This window comes from Neophocaena asiaeorientalis, unplaced genomic scaffold, assembly GCF_003031525.2.
Source record: "Neophocaena asiaeorientalis asiaeorientalis breed wild unplaced genomic scaffold, Neophocaena_asiaeorientalis_V1.1 scaffold192, whole genome shotgun sequence".
NCBI lineage: Eukaryota > Metazoa > Chordata > Mammalia > Artiodactyla > Phocoenidae > Neophocaena > Neophocaena asiaeorientalis.
The window spans coordinates 1,405,249-1,420,727 of NW_020185326.1; the positions used below are offsets into that span (position 1 = coordinate 1,405,249).

The following is a 15,479-nucleotide window of genomic DNA, read 5'->3' on the forward strand; positions in this document are numbered from 1 at the left end:
GAGAGAGAGAAACTGCTGAAGCAAATTCCAGAACAAGGTCATTAGGGAGGTGAGAAAGAAGAAAGAAAAAATTACCCATCTTTTCTCTAATTGAAAATTGCCAGGACTTCCCTGGTGGCGCACTGGCTGAGAATCCGCCTGCCAATGCAGGGGACATGGGTTCGAGCCCTGGTCTGGGAAGATCCCACATGCCGCGGAGAAACTAAGCCTGTGCACCACAACTACTGAGCCTGCACTCTAGAGCCCGCGAGCCACAAATACTGAAGCCCGTGTGCCACAACTACTGAAGCCCACGTGCCTAGAGCCCGTGCTCCGCAGCAAGAGAAGCCACCACAATGAGAAGCCCGCACACTACAATGAAGAGTAGCTCCCGCTTGCCGCAACTAGGGGAAGCCTGCGCGCAGCAACGAAGACCCCACACAGCCAAAAATAAATTAAAAAAAAAAAAAGAAAATTGCCAGACACTACAGGTACCAGTTCTGGACCCACCTTACTTCAGCTTATAACAATCTGCACTTTATTTTCTTGAGGAAGAGTAAGCATCTTCATACTTCCACCATCTACAGTAAGTGGCAAAGTAGACTAACACAGGGCAAAGAGAGGGGAGAGTTCATACTGTAGTTCAGGTGTCCATGTTTCCCTCTCCCATCCTCCAAGCCAAGTTGTGTCTCTGAACTCAAGTAGAAGCTTAATTACTTTCTCTTTTATGCAAACTCCAAGATACTTTGTTATTCGTAGTAATAATAGGTGTGTTATTTTAAGGTTTAAAATACTGATAAGACTTCTGTCATCTTCCTTTGTCCTCTTCTTTCCCTTAACATAGTTTTTATTTATTGTCATTTCCAGTTACTTTGTTAGAATCCCACTGTAGGTTGGTCACAGAGATTTCAAAGTCATTTCTCCAGTTCTATAATGGTACCTCAGTCTAGATAACAGGTAACTGAAAGGTTGCCTCAGTATTGATACTTTTGTATATTGAATCATGTTTTAAATGCATCACTGTTGAGCATTTAAACAAATTCAATTATGAATAATTTATAAAGCACAATAAATATTTCTCCACAACTGTCTTTAGAGTAAAGAAAATGACTGACACACACTGAGTTTGAGCATATCATGATTCACTTGTATTTCTAAACAGTGCCTGGGGCGAATATGCATTTGAGCAATTCTGTCAATCCTCTTGGCATTCAGGTGCCACTTTTCTGATTGACATCAGAGAAGATTTGTGTCATCTGGAAGGATAGGATTTTATGGGAAAGCAGATAATAATCATTCTTGGCTCTAGAGAGACACCATATTAGTCAAACAGGAAGGAAAATGACATAAAAAATAGACACATCTCAGCTAAAGGTCAAACTTCTCCTCTAAATCTAAACTTACATATCACCGTTTATTCATTCAACCAACACTTCTCTGTGAGTCTCTTATTTTCTGGGCAATGTAACTCAGGATTTCACTACATGAGGGAACATCTCTAGCCCCCAAATATTCCAGGGAAGGAGAGAGATGAGTAAACTAATGATTATGCCATGTAATAAATGAGAGGCAAAGGTACAAAATATGGTGGGGCTGCAGATAAAAGACAGACAAGTAATACAACTTGAGGGTGAAGCAAGTAACAATGTTTAACCAGAGAAAAGAAACCTGAGCACAGCCTTGAAAGATGACTAGGAGTTAGTGATGCAAAGAGAGGTAAAGAGTGTTCTGGGCAGAGAAAATGATCCATGGATGTAGAGGCAAGAGAGCTGCGAATTCTAAGGTTTTTGAAGTGGCTTCCAAGATCAAAGGAAACTAAGATATATTTAGACAATTGAACAAACAGTACCACCCCTGTTGTGCTTCAAAGGAGATAAGGATGACGGCTAGAAAACAGAGATGTAACAGTCAGCTCTGATGGATCTTGCATAATCTGGAAAGGGAGGCAAGAAATAAGATATCAGGACTCTCCAGGATCACCCAGGACACAGGCAGAGGGAGAGAGAAAATCATCAACATTGTGAATTTAGCACTTTGAGATGCTGGACTGGGTTACAAAGGCTGGGTTATCAATTCTCTTTTATTCTGGAAACAGTAAAGACCTCTCAAGGTCCCTGATCTCTTTGTGGGTCTATGTTCCCTGCACTGACTTAGAAAAGATGATGATCTTTGGTGGTTCTTCTCATTTTAAAGCCCAAAGGCCTTTGGTGTGATATGCGAGAGTTTTAAAAAAATTAAAATGCCAATGGAGGCTAAATAATGCTAACAGAATGAATATATATGGACAGTAAGTAATTCCAGAAAGAGATTATTCCAGAGTTCATATAGTAAGTTGGATGGAAACCCAGAAAATCCATTTTATTTGATTTAATTCTTTTTAGCACTAGATATGTTAGCGATTAATGTTTCCCTTTCAAGACATGATGTGATTGTATATGTTTGTCACAGTGGAGAAGAAAAATTAGTGAATTCATAAATCAGTACACTCTTTATACCTCTTTTATAAAGAGCAATTATTTGTGGTTTAAGGACTGCAGAGAGATATTAGAGTGTGCAAGTTTGGGCTGAGCCTGACTCTTTCCTTTAAAATAAAATTAAACACAAGTAGCTATATTCATAAATATTAAAAATTTAGTCATATTCACAAAACACTGTAAGGAAGACAGACCACCTCAATTAAACAAATTATCAACTTTCAAAATAGAACGAGAAAGACCTTTAACTCACTCTTGCACCTTAATACATGGCATTCTGTAAACTGTACAGGAGTTTGAATTAAGTGAGCTTTAAGGTCCCTTATAAACCAAATGATAAAATCATAAGTGCACTAATTAGCTTTTGGTGGACCTTCAAACTTAATATTTCTGCCTTATCTGATTATCACTAGGCTTGAATGGATACAGGCAATGATGTGACAAGTGAGTTCACAACAGGGCCAGATGCAATCCAAATCTTAAGTTTGAAAATTAACCAAACAGTTCATTTTTCATTTCATAATAAGTGACAATGCTCACATAGACCATCCTGAATGAACATAGGTCTGTTCATTCAGGATTCATCATTCTGGACCTGAAGTCACCAGAACTGCTTATAGAGGCTTTAAGAGTTTGAAGGCTCTAATTCTACTTCCTCTAATTCATGAGAAAACACTGCCTCTGTGACCAGAGACTTTGAAACTAAATTCAATATTTCTAATGCCTTCTTATTTTGAACCACGATTTGAAAGGTACAAAGAATTAACAATGCTAATGTGTGCCTATTAATGCAAGTGAAATAAAATGTATTGCAGCAAAGCTTAATCATAATGAATAGATCACAAGTTTTGAAATAAGGTGGTAAGATGGAAATTTACTTAGATACTATTTAAGGTCATGCTAATACTATTTCTAGTATTAAACTGGTCAGTGTCAGGTAGCAAGCAATGAATGTGAGTCCATTTAATTTTTCAAAATTTTCAAATGAAATAAGAAGCCATTATGCGACTAAATTGATTTTATAGATTTTATGATATTATAGAAATTAATCTGGAATGCTAAACCAGAATATACGAAAGCCATGTTACATCACAATTAGTTGAACCATGGTTTAAATGTACAAAACATGTACTTGTATCAATTAAAAAATGGCTTACAGAATCGAGAAAAAAGTTTATGTCAACTGTGGTGTCAGTTAATAGAAATAATCAACATTTAGCTGACTTTTCATTCTTAGTATAATAAAGCCAATTAGTATGTGACATAAGCCATCTCTTAATAATAGTTTCAAGCTGCATTGACATAAAATAATCAAATTTCCATAGGAAATTTAACTTGCATGCTAGACAGTTTATCTGGTGCACATTCCAACAGTTCCCATTATAAGAAAATATGCTGCAGTTTGTCACTGAGAGAGTGTCTATAACAATAGTTTGAATACTTCAATAAGAAGAGTGGCCCCCGCTTGCTACGGCTAGAGAGGGCCCTCGCACAGAAACGAAGACCCAACTCAGCCATAAATAAATAAATAAATTTAAAAATAAATTAAAAAAAAAAAAAAGGGACTTGATTCCATGGGCTTTTAGGATTACTTGCAAATAACTGGAGCTATAAATTTTAATCTACAAATGTCAAGACTAATGCACATTATATTCTTACCAAGTGGAGGGAGCAGTATAGAGTACTGGCCCAAAGCACAGGCTTTCAAGTCTTACAAACTTGGATTTTGGACCCAGGCTCTATTTCTCAGTAGCTGTGCAACCTTGGGGAAATTACTCACTCTTTCTGAGCCTCATTTTTGTCATCTGTTAAAGGAGGCTAATCATCGTAATCACCTCATGAGGTCATTGTGAGGATAAAATAAGACAATATGCAAAAAGCACTAGGGCCATTGGTAGGTATTAGCTTTTCATTTGTATTATTATTAGATTACAATTACTGGGCAGGGACTATGCCTTATGTTTGCCTGAATCCCTAATGCAACCGCAAAAACAGTTAATTTATTTAAAAGCCTGGGCTTCTAAAGGAATAAGCTTTAATTTTCAGAAAGAAAAAGACTTCTATATAATATAGGTCAAATGAGCTGTGCAGTAATGAGAAACAGCAAACTTCCTGCAGCCTCCTTGGCTGAGGAGAAGCGATAGCAGTGTAGGAAGCGGTTCTGAGCCCTTTGAACACCTTTAGCAATCAGCAGACTTAGGAATAGAAGGGAATTTCATCTCATTAAAAGTAGTGGAAATATTATGCTCACTTGAGCTTTCTGAGCTTTGGCCTAGAAGTCAAAACTAAATGGGTTTGCTTGCCCAGGCAAGAGCTGAGAGAATTTCATCTTTTCTTCTCTCTTGAAGCAAATCCAACCTCATTACCTCTTTTCTTCTGTCAGGGAATATCTCAAAGTATCTGACAAGCTCGTTGCTGCAATGAATTCTGTTTTTGAAACTTTTACTGATCCCCAAAATAGCTGAATCTGTGCTCTTGGGAAGAACAAAGATTGATGGGGGATCTCCAGCAACTGGCGCCCAAAATTCCTTAACTCGTGATGTCACACTGGAGCTAGTTACCAAAGAAAGAAGTTTTTTGCTTTGGGGGATTTTTTATGGTGGGGGGGTGTGCTCTGCTGTGAATATGATGTCTTCCAAATAAATAGCGGCTCCCATCCTGAGATGGAGTTGCTCTTTTCCTGCTAAGGAGTTGGTATAATTGGTATTTGTAAAAGATATTTATTGCAGGGACCATTGGGTGAAAATAGAAAAGAGAAAGGAAAAAGAGCAAGAATAGCAAAGAAAAAAATTGTATCGCAATCACTTTAGCAGGCATGTCCAACACAATGACTTAACTCTAAGAAAACTGTAACAACTGTTACTTAAAAAAAAAAAAAAAGGGACTTGATTCCATGGGCTTTTAGGATTACTTGCAAATAACTGGAGCTATAAATTTTAATCTACAAATGTCAAGACTAATGCACATTATATTCTTACCAAGTGGAGGGAGCAGTATAGAGTACTGGCCCAAAGCACAGGCTTTCAAGTCTTACAAACTTGGATTTTGGACCCAGGCTCTATTTCTCAGTAGCTGTGCAACCTTGGGGAAATTACTCACTCTTTCTGAGCCTCATTTTTGTCATCTGTTAAAGGAGGCTAATCATCGTAATCACCTCATGAGGTCATTGTGAGGATAAAATAAGACAATATGCAAAAAGCACTAGGGCCATTGGTAGGTATTAGCTTTTCATTTGTATTATTATTAGATTACAATTACTGGGCAGGGACTATGCCTTATGTTTGCCTGAATCCCTAATGCAACCGCAAAAACAGTTAATTTATTTAAAAGCCTGGGCTTCTAAAGGAATAAGCTTTAATTTTCAGAAAGAAAAAGACTTCTATATAATATAGGTCAAATGAGCTGTGCAGTAATGAGAAACAGCAAACTTCCTGCAGCCTCCTTGGCTGAGGAGAAGCGATAGCAGTGTAGGAAGCGGTTCTGAGCCCTTTGAACACCTTTAGCAATCAGCAGACTTAGGAATAGAAGGGAATTTCATCTCATTAAAAGTAGTGGAAATATTATGCTCACTTGAGCTTTCTGAGCTTTGGCCTAGAAGTCAAAACTAAATGGGTTTGCTTGCCCAGGCAAGAGCTGAGAGAATTTCATCTTTTCTTCTCTCTTGAAGCAAATCCAACCTCATTACCTCTTTTCTTCTGTCAGGGAATATCTCAAAGTATCTGACAAGCTCGTTGCTGCAATGAATTCTGTTTTTGAAACTTTTACTGATCCCCAAAATAGCTGAATCTGTGCTCTTGGGAAGAACAAAGATTGATGGGGGATCTCCAGCAACTGGCGCCCAAAATTCCTTAACTCGTGATGTCACACTGGAGCTAGTTACCAAAGAAAGAAGTTTTTTGCTTTGGGGGATTTTTTATGGTGGGGGGGTGTGCTCTGCTGTGAATATGATGTCTTCCAAATAAATAGCGGCTCCCATCCTGAGATGGAGTTGCTCTTTTCCTGCTAAGGAGTTGGTATAATTGGTATTTGTAAAAGATATTTATTGCAGGGACCATTGGGTGAAAATAGAAAAGAGAAAGGAAAAAGAGCAAGAATAGCAAAGAAAAAAATTGTATCGCAATCACTTTAGCAGGCATGTCCAACACAATGACTTAACTCTAAGAAAACTGTAACAACTGTTACTTACTGGGCCTTCACTCTGGGCCAGTTACTTTCCATGCATTATCACATTCTCACATTTAATTCTCTAAATGAACCTGTAAGGTAGGAGGTAGTATTTTCCTCATTTTAGAGATGAGAAATTTATGACTCAGAGACACTGAGTGACTTGTTGAAAGCCACATGGCTTGTAAATGATGGAGCCAGAAGCTAAGGATAGGTTGCTAGGACTACTAAGTCCTAAGCACAATACTTACTGTCCCACAAAAGGAGAGAAAAGCTCAGCTGACTGAAGACAGTGGTCCAGCCAGAAGGGACAGTTTAGGATTTGAGCAAGAACAATGAAGATACTGCAAAAGGGGAGGGTAAAGAATCAAGCAGAGGGGACTTCCCTGGTGGCACAGTGGTTAAGAACCCACCTGCCAATGCAGGGGACACGGGTTCGAGCGCTGGTCCGGGAAGATCCCACATGCCGCGGGCAACTAAGCCCCTGTGCCACAGCTACTGAGCCTGCACTCTAGTGCCCACAAGCCGCAACTACTGAGCCTGCATGCTGCAACTACTGAAGCCTGTGCACCTAGAGCCTGTGCTCCGCAACAAGAGAAGCCACCGCAATAAAAAGCCTGTGAGCTGTAACGAAGAGTAGCCCCCGCTCACCGCAACTAGAGAAAGCCCGCGTGCAGCAACGAAGACCCAATGCAGCCAAGAATAAATAAATAAATAAACAAAATTTAAAATAAAAGAATCAGGGCTTCCCTGGTGGTGCAGTGGTTGGGAGTCCGCCCGCCTATAAAGGGGACGCGGGTTCGTGCCCCGGTCCGGGAGGATCCCACATGCCGCGGAGCGGCTGGGCCCCTGGGCCACGGCCGCTGGGGCTGCGCATCCGGAGCCTGAGCGCCGCAACGGGAGAGGCCACAACGGTGAGGGGCCCGCGTACCGCAAAAAAAAAATAAATAAATAAATAAATAAATAAAAGAATCAAGCAGAGGGAATGTAGAAGCAGGTAGTGGCTCCAACCATTCATCTGGGACTAGGAAGATTGTACCTAGTCAAAGAGGAATGGATGGTCAAAATGAAACTACATTTTTAGTTAAATGTGTATGTTTTAAAAAATCAGTATTTGTGTTTACCTATATATAGTGATTAATCATTTTTATACACATCCCTTATTTTTTCTGAAGTCCCAGTTAGAGAGTGCTTATACAGTGCAAATATGTGCATCCACCTACCCTACTAATCATAATTATTACACTTTTCCTGGGATACTCTTTCCCCTTTCCTAGTCTTGCTACACCTTATTAGTTTCATTTACAGTAATTTCCATAATTATTATTAAGTGTTTGTCTACTTATCTGTAAATTGTCTATCTCTCACCCACTGTATAGACAACAGGAAATTTTTACAGAGTATGGCTCACAGTAGGAGCTTAAAATTAATTTTCTTGATTGAATGAATGCTCAGTCATGGGTTCTATTTCCTGATTGATTAGTAAATGTTCTTTACATTTTGTGACCATTAACTCTGTCAAATATGTTGCAAATATTCTTTTGTTTCTCATATTTTTATTTTTTTGTTTGTTTGCTTATGAGAGGTGTTTAATGCTGGAAATAAAGCATATTGTAATATTTAGTTTAATGTATTTCTCTTTATCATTGTGATTTCTGACACATTTACCTATATGCTCTAACTTTTAATGATTTGACATTGTACTTTTAGCTCTTAAATGGCCTGGAATTTATTTTTAATATATGGTAGAACTAGGACTTTGAATGATATTTATTTTCCCAAAAAATCTATTTTCTCAACTCTTAACTTCATATGTTTCTTCTATATTCCTTTATAATTTTCAGTGTATAGTATTCAATATATTAATATAGTATATTAAATCAATGTACTTCTTAATGTGCATTAACATCTGTTCTATTTATTTACCGGTTAATCCTTTTGTTAATACTTACCTGTCTTAATTATTATGGTTATATAAAAATTGCATTTTCTGTTGTGTTCTAATATCTCTTAAGGCACAGCCCCTCTATCTTTTTATTTTTCCACATTTTCTTACCCTTCTCGCCTGGTTTTTGTTTCTGTGGAATTTTAATCTTTTACTAGTTGTAAATCCACTGTGCTCCATAACAGCTAAAGCAATCTTCCCTTACACAACTGAATAAATCTCTGACACTTCTGCAATTCTCTGACACTGGCAACTGCACTGCTGTCTTGGCAACTCCTCTCTCCTTCCAGCTCTGCACTTGACTTGTTGAGATTTCATTCCATGAGTGCATTTCAACATGGCCATTTCCCATCCACACTTCTGGCCCATACTTTTGGGAATGTCAGCCCCCAAATAATGTAGAAGCAGATTATGATGGGAATAAAACCCTAAAACTCAGTGGAGTGGAGACGCGTGTTATCTTGCTTAGAAATAAAGACTCAATTCAAAGTATAGGAAAATTACATTAGAAAATTCCTTAAGTTAGCAAAAACATAGAAATGACCTAAGTGTCCATCAAAAGATGAGTGGATAAAGCAGATGTGTGACACACACACACACACACAAACAAACACAGTGGAATATTACTCAGCCATAAAAAAGGATGAAATCTTGCCACTTGTGACAACATGGTTGGGTCTAGAGGGTATTACGCTAAGTGAAGTAAGTCAGACAGAGAAAGACAAGTACCATATGGTTTCACTTATATGTGGAATCTAAAAAACAAAACGAATCAACAAACAAAAACAAAGCAGAAACAGACATAGATAAAGAGAACAAACTGGTGGTTGCCAGAGGTTGGGGTGGAGGTTGGATGAAATAGGTGAAAGAGACTAAGAGATACAAACTACCAGTTATAAAATAAATAACTTATGAGAAAGTATTAGACAGCTTAAGGAATATAGTAGTCAATAATACTGTAATAATTTTGAAGGGTGACAGATGGTTACCAGACATATTATGGTGATCATTTCATAATATATTTGAATGTCAAATCACTGTTGCACACCTGAAATTGACATAATGTTGTACATTAACTATACTTCAGTTTTTAAAAATTACCTATTTAATTTGGCATACATGATTTTGTGTATATAACTGTGTACAATAACATATATTTATTACAATACATAATACCTATATATAAAAGTCATAGGTAATAAAGAATACACTCACTTAGGATAATTAGAATTATCAGTACTACTTAATTTTTCTCTCCCCCTACCTCCTCCTGAGCCTGTATATTTTAATTTATATAAATTGAATGCACTTATGAAGCAGTTTTTACTGTCAGCATGGTTGAGAGAGGCTTCCTGACTCAAGTTGTTTTGTTATTGGATCTCTGATTTAGGAGATAAACAATGTAGAAATTTTTTTTTAAATTATACCTTCCTTCAGGCCATGGGTTGTTCTTCTGCAAACAGCAAACTATCTCTCAGACATAGATTTTGATTCTCAGTTTCATTTGATAGGTCTGGTTTAATTTTTGTCCCAGATTTTGATGAAAGTTTTACTATTAGGCTTGAATTTTTTGTTTTAAGTTTTCATATCTGTGTGTGTGTGTCATGCACACACACGTACACGCACCTTTCCCTTGATTATTATATGGAGAGAAATTAGGAGATTTTGCTTCTGAGGCTGCCAGATAAATATAATATCACTAGATGTTTCTAAACTATTATTTAATAAATATTTATTTGAAGAATTGTGTTCCTTAGATTTGTGTAAGGATTAACTTCCACATCTAGACTTTCTTACTAGAATTGTTTGTAGGGATGAGTGTGATTATACAGATCACATAATCCACAGGGAGGGGCTTTCATTTTACTCCTCTGTCACTCTCTCATGCCAAATGCATTTGTCTCTCTGGTGCTGAATGCTCAATGTGATTAGCTAATTTTACTTCCCTATTTAGCAAGAGGAGAACATTTTCATCTCTGCCTCCATTAGAACATGATCCTCACATACTGATTTAATGAATCTCTCTGTAGGAAGTGGATAGATGGGCCTTTGTCCCCACTGGGGGCAAAATATTGGGTCGTGCAGCTCTGCTGGAAATAGTTTTCTTCTCAGTCTTTCAGTGACAAGATTATGATCATAGCCCAGGATGGACAAAAGAAAATTCCAGTTGATAAGTACTATCTCTGGTTAACTAATAACTGTGTTAGAAGAGATGATTGAGATATGGTCCTTATCCTAAAGGAGCTTCCAGTCTAGTGTGGGAGATAAGCACTTAACCAAATAACTAACTTACGGTATGAAGGGTGCTGTAATAAAGGGATGAACAAAATGAAACCCAGACACAGACATGAGACGATTAATTCTGCTTGGGCAACAGTCAGAGGGGCAGTCAAACAAAAACCCAGTTCACCATTGCAGGAAATCAAAAGGGCAAAAATACTGCGAGAAAAAAAGCTCAGCAGCAGAAACAGTAGTAAGTGGAACGTAAGCTAATTTCTGGAAATCTGCATGTAAGAGTTGAGTTCTAGGATGAATATGAATATAGGCAAGTACATTCACAGGTGGGGAATTTAGCGTATCAAATTTGTGTAGATGTGAACATGCTCACTCTGACACAAGAAAAATAATTTGTCTACTATGACCTGTCTTGGGGTACATGTTTGGAGTGTTACAGGTGAAGTTTGAAATTTGTCCTATGGGTGATTCAGAGGTTATGGTGCAGAAGAATGATATGGTCATATTTATGTTTTAGAAAGAAAACTGGCAACAGAATAGGGAACTGAGGCCAAGAAAACAGTTGGGAATAATTTGTTCCTGCCAGCTAAATGTATAGCTTGCCTTCCATTGCTCACTGATTCTGGAAGAGGGTTAAGGCACAGGAGGATATAAAAAGGAAGGAAGGGAAGAAAGTTAAAAGAGGAGGAAAGAAAGAACTCTCTGGAGCAATTTATATTCATCAGTAGTAAGTGAGGAAATGAAGCTTCTGATCCTTTATCTTATATGGCATCCCAAGCCTAGAAACAGGAACTACCTACCTCCTGGTTTTTTGACACCTTTCTCCTTTTGCTTCTTACATCTGACATTGTCACTAAATTTTAATTTTAAAAAAACCTTTTTTTTAATCACTCTTCCTATCATTACCAACACTGGCTTCCAGTTTAAACCCTTAGCACCTTATCGAAATCCTAGAAGGCTTATTTTCCCTCTCCCTTTTGAATACTACCCATAGATGATCCTCCAAAAGCTCTGGTTTTATCATTACAAGTCCTGCTCAAAAGCTTAATTTAGAAGGACAAAAGTCAAGTTATCAAAATAACTTTTAAGACTCCCTCTTCCTTACCATTATGATTACTCTCATTTACTGCCTTTGGTAATAGTTCTTCTCCCATAAATTCCTTTGGAATCCTCACTCCTTATTCTACACATATCAGAATGCTTTTAACCCTTCAAAGAGTTCAAAGTTCAGCTCAAACTCTATTTCTTGTTATACACTTTTTGGTAGATAAAGGAAGGCCACACTTCTTTCCTTTTGTACAAGGGCATGAAATTTTACTGCGAAAGCCCTCCTCATGTTATTGACTTGAATGTTTGGCAAGTTCTCAAAAATAGTTCAATAGTCTAATAGCTCCAAAATAGGACCATATTTAGTCAATTTGGACTGTGTCTATTGTACACTACCTTGTGTAAAGCATTGTGCTAACCATCCTCAGGATGTCAGTGTTAAAGGATAAATATGTCAAATGTCTACTCTCAGAACAATTAACAGATTCATTCATTAGAGGACTATTTCCACATCATCTATATGATTAATAGTTTGTGATTTTTCAAATAAGATACTTTTCTTTCATTGAGTTGGTGAGTTCTATAAGTAGATGAAATTGTGGTGGAAGTTACATAAATGTGTTTAAATGGCACACATTTCACCCTTCACAGCAAGAATCCAGTCTCAGTAGATACAGAAATGCAATCAAACCTTCAATATTAGACTATGTATTTAATTTTTATAAGTATATTGTTAATTATTCCATATGTATTAGTGTATTTAGGCTGCTGTAACACAGACTGGGTAGATTGTAAACAACAGAATTTCATTTCTCACAATTCTGGACGCTAGAATTTCAAAATCAGGGTCCCAGCATGGTGGCAGACTGCCAGCTTCTCACTGTGTCCTCATATTGTGGAAGGGGTAAGGGAATTCTTTTGAGCCTCTTGGACATTAATCTCATTCATGAGGGTTCTGCCCGCATGACCTAATTACTTCCCAAAGGCCCCATCACCTCATACCATCACATTGGGGATTAGGATTTCAACATACGAATTTTGGGGAACATAAACATTCAAATATAGCACCACATATATTAAATGTGCCTTCCTCAGGGGCTAGAAGTTTGGGAAACTATGATGCATCCTTTTTCCACACCATCCTTAATACAAGCACCTGCACTGTTTTAAGATTTTTCTACTAGTAGTTTTAAAGGAAAGCAAAAGTAATTTCTTTAAATTATTTCACCTGACAGGAAAATTGAACACATGAGTTAAGAAGAGGGATAGTCAGAAATGGGATGCCTAAAGGAGACTGTCTGTAGGAAGTAGACAAGCCTGATAAAAATTTAAGATTAAATGTATAGTTGTGTCACCCCTGACATTTACACCAAGAATCATCTGCCCTCTGGTACTCCAAGCAAAAATTATAAGGAAATCAGTTGTAAGGAATCAATTCCATTAGACAGGAAACATAGCTTTCAAAATTATGGGAATTTTATCCCAGAGGCAGTTGAATATCATAGGGAAAAATAAAAGATGAAGCCTCATAAGAAAGCAAAAGTACCCTATATTATAATCTTTGGCCATTACTTTCTAATTCTTCTTTTTCATATCTTTAAATACAGAATCCCCTTCACCTCCAACTGAGTTTAGAAAATTCATTAAGTTCTGATGCTGATGTCACTGTCTCAATCCTGACCATGAACAACTGGTACAATTTTAGCTTGTTGCTGTGCCAGGAAGACTGGAACATCACCGACTTCCTCGTCCTTACCCAGAATAATTCCAAGTTCCACCTGGGCTCTATCATCAACATCACCATCAACCTCTCCTCCACTGAGGACCTCTTGAGCTTCCTGCAGGTCCAGCTTGAGAGCGTTAAGAACAGTACGCCCACAATGGTGATGTTTGGCTGCGACATGGAAAGTATCCGGCGGATTTTCGAAATTACCACCCAGTTTGGGGTAGCAGCCCCTGAGCTTCATTGGGTGCTGGGGGATTCCCAGAATGTTGAGCAACTGAGGACAGAAGGTCTGCCCTTAGGGCTCATTGCTCATGGAAAAACAACACAGTCTGTCTTTGAGTACTATGTACAAGATGCCATGGAACTGGTTGCAAGAGCTGTAGCCACAGCCACCATGATCCAGCCAGAACTTGCTCTCATTCCCAGCACGATGAACTGCATGGATGTGGAAACTGCAAATCTCACTTCAGGACAATATTTATCAAGGTAGGATGCAAGACCTGGTTTACATCCCCAGTCATAGGACTGTGATAGGAAATAAAATCTCCCTATCTATCCCATTTGCAGAAAGCACATGGCATATAGTGGGGAATCCTCAGTCCCACTTTTAAATCCTGGCTTAGTCCCATACTAGCTATGTGTTCTTGGCAAGCTATTTAAAAACTCTGAGCCTCAGTTTTCTCACTAGTAAACTAAGATAATATTAAATAGCTTGATATATTATAATAAAGACACCATAAAATTCTATATGAAAAGTACCTAACACTGCTCAGCTCATAGTAGATGCACAACAAATGTTTCCATCCCTGCTCACTCTTTCCTATATCAACAGACTTGGACAAATCTCTCTAAATCTATACAGAGAAAAAAATTAGTCACGCTGGAGATAGACTTTTCTCTCTACTCCCAGGCTATGATGAATAAGGCAGAATAGAGAAGTGACTAAAGACATAGACCCTGGAGCCAGACTCCCTATGCTTGAATTTTAGCTTTGCATGACTTGGTCAAGTGATTTAACTTCTCTGAGCCTTAGTTTCCTATGTCCTATACCCATTTATGTAAAAAGATATAACAGTAGATCCTACTATCCATGGAGGAGTTGTGATAGATAGATGGTAGATGATAGGTAAGTAGATAGATAGATAGAACTAAGAGTTCCACAAGAGTAAAATGTATATATATATTTTTTATGTTTTTTATATATATATATATATATATACTTTTTAAAATTAGCTACCTTTCTTTTCCAGTTCCTCAATCTGGTTCAGAATCTAGAATGAAAAAGCCTGTTTAAGTTAAAGAATAATTCATCCTATAGACATGGTTTTCATGATCCCTGGAAAAAGGAGAAATCCTTAAAGGATATTTTACAGGGGTCTAGATTTTTTTCCTGAAAAGGACTACCTATGGTCAGAGAGCCAAATCAGAGAATTATTGCTGTTTCAGAGATGAAGGCTTAGCTATAGTCTGGCCCCATTTTAGGAAGTCCTCTTGGAACAGGGCCATCTGACTGTGTTGAGGAGCACAAGGTAACCTCATGGTGTCTTGCCTTTTAAAAGACATGAACGTTTGAGGAAAGATCAGAAGGTGCCAAGCATTTTACATTTAATTTCACATGTATGCATTGAGAACCTACTATGCGCAAGGCAACATGCTAAATGCCATATATATGGCAGAGTTTAAGCACAGCCTACACACTCCTTAAAGAATGTTAATAAAATAAAATATCTCAAAAACTCACTTATTAGGAATCTATAAATGATAAAATTAGATGTCGTATCATCAACTGAACTTTCCATTTTTTCCATAATGTATTTGAATTTCCTCAAGATTAAAGTCTATGAAAAAAAAATAAGGTCTATGCATGTTTTATTTTATAGCCACTATCCAGAACTAATCTGGTTTTTTT

The 15,479-nt window shown here is 37.6% G+C and overlaps 1 protein-coding gene across 1 annotated transcript in view; it reads left to right on the forward strand.

The window, feature by feature from the left end:
- The window catches only part of GRIN3A (glutamate ionotropic receptor NMDA type subunit 3A), a 142,514-nt gene that overhangs the window by 27,995 nt on the left and 99,040 nt on the right, over positions 1-15,479 (forward strand). Inside the window, exon 2 of the mRNA XM_024734446.1 lies at positions 13,452-14,056. Coding sequence (XP_024590214.1) covers positions 13,452-14,056 — 605 coding nt within the window. The remainder of the gene's footprint in view (positions 1-13,451; positions 14,057-15,479) is intronic.